This window comes from Jaculus jaculus, chromosome 5 (genome assembly GCF_020740685.1).
Source record: "Jaculus jaculus isolate mJacJac1 chromosome 5, mJacJac1.mat.Y.cur, whole genome shotgun sequence".
Classification (NCBI taxonomy): Eukaryota; Metazoa; Chordata; class Mammalia; order Rodentia; family Dipodidae; genus Jaculus; species Jaculus jaculus.
Window position 1 is genome coordinate 154,895,958 of NC_059106.1, and position 9,036 is coordinate 154,904,993.

Sequence of the window (9,036 nt, forward strand, 5' to 3'; positions counted from 1 at the left end):
TTATCTCACTAGTCTTTAATCACTGGTGGGTATATGAAATTCTGAACATTTCTCTTAAAGAATTTTTAAAAATTTTTATTTATGTATTTGAGAGATAGAGAAATAGGTAGATGAGAGAGAGGGAGTGGGGGAGGAAGAAAGAAAGGGCATGCCATGGCCTCCAGCCACTGCAAACAAACTCAAGATATATGTACTACCTTATGCATCTGACTTACATGAGTCCTGGAGAACTGAACCTGGGTCCTTTGGCTTTGTAGGCAAACATTTACCACTAAGCCATCTCTCCAGCCTCTCTCTTAAATGATATTTTGAACAACATATTGTTATAGCAAATAGTCACCCACACTCTGTTTACTTTTATTTTTATTTATTTATTTTTTTAATTTGTTTGTTCATTTTTACTTATTTACTTGAGAGTGACAGAGAGAGAATGAGGCAGATAGAGAGAGTGAGAGAGAGAATGGGCGCGACAGGGCTTCCAGCCCCTGCAAATGAACTCCAGATGCGTGTGCCTCCTTGTGCATCTGGCTAACGTGGGTCCTGGGGAATCGAGCCTCCAACCGGGGTCCTTAGGCTTCACAGGCAAGTGCTTAACTGGTAAGCCATCTCTCCAGCCCCACACTCTGTTTTGTTTTGTTTTTTTTTTAGAGGGCTAATGTCTCAGTTCTGGCTGTGTGAGTCATTTATTTCACTTTGTTCCACCTGTTCCAACAACTTCACTGATTGTGTGAAAACATGTGGCCTTGCCCCTCAGAGAGCAGCATTTGTTGTACTGACTATCCTTCCCCAACATTTCATTACTTTTATCTACGCATCTGTTCTTTTTGCTAAAATGTTCAATGGAGTTCTATAATAAAATGTGAGAACTGGAGCTGTAATAGCTGCAGCATTGCTCTTTCTGCTGGGGACTGCTTTGGCCCTTTGTGGTTTTTATTAATTAATTAATTAACTTTAGTTTCATGAAACTCTTAGGACTGTATTGCTAATAATGCAATTAGACTTCTAAAGGAAGTACACTGGATATGTACATCAATTTTAGTAGACATTTCTCACAATATTAATTCTTCCAATCCTTGAAAATATTACCTCTTTTCTTTTACTGGTGTGTTCTTCAATTTTTCTTCTTCATTGTTTTAAAGCTTTTATTGAAGAATATTGCACCTCCTTAGATAAGAATATTATAAGTGTTGTATTTATTCATTTCCTAGTTTTTAAAGTAATTATGAGATTCCCTCTCCCCAATTACTTTCTTGGCATGTTCCTTATTGGTATATAGAACATCTAATTTGTCTGTGCTGATTGGAAATGTTGTTACTTTTCTATTGTTGTAGAGTATTGTCATTTTTAGATAGGGATATTACAAGGCATTTTATTATTCATTTCCTAGTTTTTTAAAACAATTATTACATTCTTCCCCCTCCCCCCGAATGATTTCCTGGTGCATTCATTATTAGTATATAGAGTACCTTCTGGTTTGCCTGTGCTAATTTGACCATTATGTTATATTCTACAGTAAATATTAAGTATATAAGAGGTTTGTTTTTTTTTTTTTCTGGCAGAATCATTCATTTATACCGTAAAGTCAGCAGCACTGAAAGCATTTTGATTTCTTCCTTTTCTGTTTGATTCCCTTTTCTCCTCTTAGTACTTTCATGGCAGATTGGAAGAGGAGATAGAGTGGGTTGCTTGTTCATCTGTATACATCCATGGCTAGTATCATGACATATCATGTCATGTAGACTTCATTTAGAATCTACTAGGAGTTACAGGTCAGTGCCCACTAAGAAAAGGAAGCAAAAGATAACGAATATAAAAGAGTTAGAGAGAAAATGAGAGACACACAGAGAGAGAGAGAAGCTGTAGAAGATTAAGGTCAGTAACTCCCAGTACTAGCATGAGGCTATCTTCCACAATGAGCTTTTTGATCAAAGAGACCTACAAGGTTTCCTAAAAAGAAGACAGATTTCTGTCAGAGCACTTGGTGACCCACCAAAGGTTAGTGGTAAGACCCTACTGCTGAAGACACCTTGTGTGGTTGACACGTAAAATGGAATGGCATGGCTGGAAGCTGGAAGAGAGTCAGTCCCTAGACAGTCAGCGCATCTAGTGCCAGAAGGTGCTACATGGGCGACTGGGGGAAAATGACCAATATCTGTCCAAGCAACTCATGGTCTCACCTACTTAGCAGCAAATGACCTGCCATGGTGCTTTCACACAAGTGGCACACAGCCATGGTGGGGAACCAACTACTCGTGATTCGGCTAACTGATCCCCTCAGTGGAACGGGACCCATAGCTGGAGCTGGGAAACAAGTCAGAACCATACCCAAACATGAGCCCGCTCTCCAATATCAAGCAATCATGGGCTACAAGAGGGCCTACACCTATTAAATTCTCTATAAAAAATAAGTGTTATCCCATTTGTCTGGTGCTAACTTTATTCTCCATCAGAGAATATGCTTTTTTTTTTCAGATAGATGCAGATCCTAAGGACAGAACCACCCCATCATACTTCAAAAGGGTCCTAGCTGAAACTAAGAAAAACAAGCAAGAGTGTTGTTTTCTTGGTGAACTGGGTACCAGCACAAGGGTGAAGGAGATTGACACAGAGAACAATCAACTCCTACCAAATCAGATATCCAAAGACCCAGAGGCCCCCCAACACCTCATCACTGAAGCAGACCAAAAATGAACCCAACATGGCTCAGGGAAATTTTGCAGAAGAGGAGGCGGAAAAAATGTCAGAGCCACACATTGGGTCATGATACGCAGAGACATTTCTCCTACCCATAACTGTGGGCTAACTCCACATTGCATGACTCATATACTTCAACAAGGAGGGGTCAGGGGGAGGGTGTAGGACATGGATGAGCCCTAACTCTGGTACCAACTTGGCTGTATTCACTGAGTACAAAACTAATTAATTAAAAAATTAATTAATTAAAAATAAATAAATAAATATTACAAGTTATTATATAAAAAAAGAATCTCCTAGGAGACAAACTTCTTGGCATGTGTTTGAGGGAGCTTCTAGATTAGAACAATCAACATGAAAAGAACTCTTTGAATGCAGGTAGAACCATGGCATGGGATAACTTCATAGACTGATCAGCAAGGAGAAAATAGGTTGAGCACCAGCTTTCATCACCTTTTACACTTTACTGTGGAAACTCTGTCACCAGCTGCTTCATATCATTGACACCATGGCCACCCTGCAATGGCAGACTGTTCCCTTGTAATTTGAGCCAATGTAACAAAACAAATTTTGCTTCTTTAAATTTCTTTTATTTAGTATTTTGTCACAGCCATGAGAAAAGTAACTAATGCCAAAACTTGGTACCCAGCCATGGAATTGTTACTGTAGTAAATATGAACATGTTGTTATCAGGATTTTTGCAACTTCTTTGTCGGATAAACATTAAAGAGATTGCTGCTATGGCTGAAGACTTCAGAACATGCTGTAAGAAGAGCTCACTGAGCCATTGTGTTGACAATTCAAAAAGCCAGACTGCTGAGAGAATTATGAACAGTGGAAGGCTGGTTCATACTGTTTCAGAGGGAAAAACGGATTCTCATGCAACCTGAGTTATTCACGTTATATTCTGGCAAATAATCTGGCTTCATTCTGCCCAGGTATTGAGAATTTAATTGACGCACAGGGCAAAGCAATGGACCAATTAGCTGGCAAGGGAAATTTTAAGACAGGAGAGCACTCATGATGGGGTATTGTTTTACTACTCCCTTCATTTATTCAGATTTACAATGACAGAGAGCAGAAAGATATGAAAAATATGATGTTTTGGGACCAAGGAAATGTTTCAGTGAACAAAGTTCTTGCTGCAAGAAAATGATGACCAGAGTTCAAAACTCTGTCACACATGTAAAACAGGACACCATGGTAGCCCACATGTCATGCCAGCATTAGGAAAGTGGGCACAAAATCACCAGGACAAGCTGGCTGAGATATGGATTCAAATGAAAGACCTTGATTCAGTAAATGATGTAGAAATCAAGCTAGAAATACATTCATTCACCAGTGTGAAAAATTGCCTCACGGTTATGCCTCAATGCCTCCCGACCATGGTGGACTCCTCTCTTAAAATATATTTTGAATTTATGAAAGAGTTAGGTTCAAGGTATGATGTCACTTTAGCCCAAGCTGACCTAGAAATTACTCTGTAGTGCCAGGCTGGACTTTTACTCATAGAAATGCTTCTACCTATGACTTCTTAGAGCCAAGGAGTTGTATTTATTATATATTTGTTACTTTTTGTTTATTGTTTGTTTATTTTCTTTTATTTTGTTTCAGTTTTTTCAAGGTAGGATGTCACTGTATACCAGGTTGACCTAGAAATAAGCCAAAATAAATCCTTCCTGTTTCAGCTGTTTTCTCTTTTTTTTTTTTTTTTAAGTACTGAGAAGAGAAGCTTTTCTACTACTGGGGATATTTGTGGGGTACAAAGCATTTTTCTGTCAACCACTTTAAAGTCAGAGAGGAAGCGCCTCATAAAACCACTCAGTACCTACATCTAGAGCATAGATATGTCACTCATAAAGATGTGTCTGTTTAACTGCTAAAATCACTGGTCTATATTCTTAACTAGATCTATTTGGTTTCTGAGAGATGTTCTTTAAAAGATGACAAGATTTTCAAACCAAATTACAGCTTGTCTTTAACTGATTCCATTTCACTGTTTATAACATCGTATGCCCAGGCTACAAACTGAAAGACACATAAAGATGTGATGGCTTGCTGGGTCATTTTAATAAGTCTATCCACTTGCTTTTGGGAGAGGGTAGTACTGGGGTTTACAACTAATGCTTATTGCTTGCCAGGCAAAGACTCTACCACTGAAGTAAGCCCTAACATGTGCCCATAAACATTTAAATAAACATTTTACTACTGTTGAAATGCAAAGATGTGTGTGAGGGCAAATGTGACCCTTGATTTTATAGTTAAGAACATGATTTGATGCTGGCATGCCTAACTCAACCATGCTGCTTTTCAAAACTATACGTTTAATATTTTTAAATTTACCCAAAATAGAAGAAACAGTATATATATTATTTCTGCTGGTAAATCTGTTCCTTATTTTCTGGAACTATGAAACTACATATAGAAAGATAATGTATTCATCATAAATCCTGCATATGTTTATCCATGATAATAACTTCTTTCCAAGAAAGTTAAAGTCAATATTGAGCTCATTTTGATGAATAGTACCAGGAAACATATCCCTCCAGATCTAATTCATTCCATAAGTTCAAACAAAGGCAAGAAATCAAAAGCAAAACACAAAATAAGTTCCTTCATATGAGGTAATCATGAAACCAGCTACTCTTGATTTGCATAACTGACCCACTCAGTGGAATGGAACCCATAGCTGGAGCTGGGAAATAAGTCAGAACCAGATCCAAAACTGAGCCCACTCTCCATAATCAAGCTACCACCAATCATGGGCTACAATAGGGCCTACACCTACTAAACTCTCTCTTAAAAAAAAATAAGTGTTATCCCATTTATCTGGAGCTACTCTTGGTTGGAGAATCTGCTTCTCTTTTCTTCAGATGGATGCAGATCCTAAGGACAGAACCACTCCATCATGCCTCAAATGGGCCCCAGCTGAAACTAAGAATAATAGGCAAAACAGGCAAGGGTTCTGTTTTCCTGGTGAACCTGGTGCCAGCCCAAGGGTGAAGGAGATTGACACAAAGAACAATCAACTCCTACCAAATCAGATATCCAGAGACCCAGAGGCCCCCAACACCTTATCACTGAAGCAGACCAAAAATGAACCCAACATGGCACAGAGAAAATTTGCGGAAGAGGTGGTGGAAAGAATGTTAGAGCCACTCGTTGGGTCATGATATGCAGAGATGTTTCTCCTACCCGTAACTGAGGGCCCATATATCTCAACAAGGAGGGGCCAAGGTGATGGGGAAGGACATGGAGGAGGCTAACAATGGTACCAACTTGACTGTATTCACTGAGTACAAGACTAATTAATAAAAAAAAAATTAAGAATGTAAGAGCCAGAGGGTGGGGAGGTGCACTCTGAGGCATTGTCCCTCTCTTCCCCTACACACACATACAAACTGACTCCATAGTGATTACCACTGATAACCCCACTGAGGAGGGCCCTCAGTGGAATAGAGTTGGGGGAGGGGGGGACATAAGACTATAATCAAATAAGAGGATGACCAAATTGTAATATATAACAAAGTTCTCAAAAAAAAATTTTAATATATCAAATGATTAAAAAATAGGACTTCAATGAATTACCACAGAATCAGGGCATGTACCTTTCATGAACTAAAATTAGAATGACAGCAAATCTTTCAAACAGAACCAGAGGTTAATTTTCGACACATCATGGTTTGATCTTGGGAATCAAAATAATTACAAAATTATCTGGGTTATGCAGCCCTTGTTTGTCAGGTGAACCATGACACTCATGCCATTGTCTGAAACACGGCAGTGTGATATGTGACACTGCAATGCCTGTGGTTTTCCTGTCAACTCCCCAGGTGTATAAAAGGCACTTGGCAGTTAGTGACATCCAGACACAAGAAACCTACGGCTCATCCTCACCTGAACATCCACTCCTGACACCATGTGTTACTACGGAAGCTACTACGGTGGCCTGGGCTGTGGCTATGGTGGCCTGGGCTGCGGCTATGGCTGTGGCTATGGTGGCCTGGGCTGCGGCTATGGCTGGGGCTATGGTGGCTATGGCTCCCTCTGCTGCCGCCCCCTGTGCTGTGGGAGGTACTGGTCCTATGGCTTCTACTGAGGACTTGCTATAGATGCTCAGCTTGTGGGCTATAACCTGCTGTCTTCCTGAAAGTCCCTCCAAGGTTCTTGACATCATAAATTCTTAAATCTCTTCAAAACTGTGACTTCATAGTAAGATATCTCAGAATAATAATGAAACTCAGCATGCCTATCTTAATGCTCTTTTTCAGTTGTATTGTGTGAAAGCATGTACACAAGTTTGTAATATACTTTAAAATATCATCTCATTTGACTTCGATCTATGTTATTGAACTACTTTTATAAAATAAACTCTATTTTAAAGTATTACTTCCTTATAGTCTCATTAAATGGTCACTCATATATTTGTTTATTTCTTATGCTTGTTCCCATATGTTTTTATTTTCTTTTTGGTGGAAAGAGAAAGAGAGAGAGACAGAGACAAAGAGACAAAGAGGAGAATCAGAGGATTGGCTTGTTGTTGTATCAGGTACCTAGAATTAACAGAGAAAACACAGAATCTTTCTGACCGATCATGTACAAAGTTTCTTTTAATATTGCCTAAATTTGTAACTGCTTATACTCTTACCGCTAGTGTTAAACATTGGTACTTTCTGAAAAGGTGGTTATATTTAACATGACATAATTAAAAATTATGTATCTTTGTGTGCTTTGTACCTTTTGCAACACTGGTGTTACCTCAGTCAGAACTCTGACCCTGTGAATGGTTCTCAATTAAAAATACTTCTGCCTAAACAAATCACTCATGTCTTTATCAACCTGAAAATGTCAGCAAGAATAATAACACTTTGGCTTACTGTAATGTCAGCCAAATGGAATTTTAAAACATAGCAATTAATTATTTTTAGGAAAAAATTATGTGTTTTAACTAGCAAAATAAATTTGTCAAAATTATGAGATTTTTCTCAGTGTCAAAACTTAACCTAGGAATCTTTTCTTATACCAGATGTCTAGTATATTAAATATATACCACTATGTGTACTAACTTACCCCAGAATCAACTTGTTCCCATGCCTAAAGTATTTATGCTTCATTTGAAAAACTTAAGTTGGTGGCACTTAACAAGGGAAATACTACTGGAAAAAGAAATAAATGGACCACTACTATTGTAAGATGAAACAACTGTTGAGAATTGAGTTAAAATTCCAAAGCTGTGTATACTAGAAACCATAAGGAGTATGGTGCTTTGATTCAGGTGTCACCCATAACCTTAGGTGTTCTGAATGCTAGGTTCCCAGCTGATAGAGATTTGGGAATTAATGCTTCCTGGAGGGAGTGTATTGTTGTGGGTGGGCTTATGGGTGTTATAGCAGGTTTCCGCATGCCAGTGTTTGGCACACTCTCCTGTTGCTATTGTCCACCTTATGTTGGCCAGGGAGTGATGTCCACCCTCTGCTCATGCCATCATTTCCCCTGCCATCGTGTCGCTTCCCCTCGAGCCTGAAAGCCAAAATAAACCTTTATTCCATTAGCTGCTTTTGGTTTGGTGATTTCTATCAGCAATGCGAACCTGACTGCAACAAGGAGCATGCAGGTTGTTGAAACAAATAACCAGAATTTATTCTTTGTTATTTGTTTTGTGATTAGTTTGGTATTGTTCTCCAGGGATGGCAAACCATTCTGGAGACACTAGAACACAGTGCAATGATAACAGTGTGCTGGGAAGATACTGAGTTGGACAGATATTGAAGTTGTGGTGGCCAGCTTCCTAAAAGATGAAACAGCACTTTAAAATTACTAGAAATTTTGCCAGTGTAAAAGTGATGAGAAAATAATCACTAAGGTACAGAACCCACTTAGAAGTTAAAAAATAAAAATTTCCAAACACTGGACCCACATGGAACCGCTACCATAAAATCTTATATACTGAAAGACAGACTAACATGTTGAACCTTCATCAGGTCCTTAGAGGGAACACCTGAATCAAAGGACCTTGGAAATGGTATGATAAAGACTAACCTTAATCTTCTGTTTCTCACTCTCCCTCACCCCCCTCTCTATCTTCTTCTCTCTTTCTCTTGTATATTACCTATCTTTTTCTTCCTTCTTTTCCCTTGGCACTGTCCTGTAACTCCGAGTACCTGGATGTGTTAACATGCACAATGAGCTGTTGATCGGAGAGACCTACAAGGTTTCCCAAATGAAGACAGATTTCTTTCAGAGCACTTGAGTACCCACCAAAGGTTAATGGTAAGACCCTACTGCCGAAGACACCATATCTGTTGGTATAGAACTTAGAGAGACGTGGCTGAAATCTGGAAG

At 38.9% G+C, this 9,036-nt stretch overlaps 1 protein-coding gene across 1 annotated transcript; it reads left to right on the forward strand.

The window, feature by feature from the left end:
- The first annotated feature begins 6,613 nt into the window (after positions 1 to 6,613).
- LOC123460627 (keratin-associated protein 20-2-like) lies at positions 6,614 to 6,793 on the forward strand. Its single transcript, XM_045148888.1, has one exon. The coding sequence runs from the start codon at positions 6,614 to 6,616 to the stop codon at positions 6,791 to 6,793; it is 180 nt and encodes a 59-aa protein (XP_045004823.1).
- The last annotated feature ends 2,243 nt before the right edge of the window (positions 6,794 to 9,036 follow it).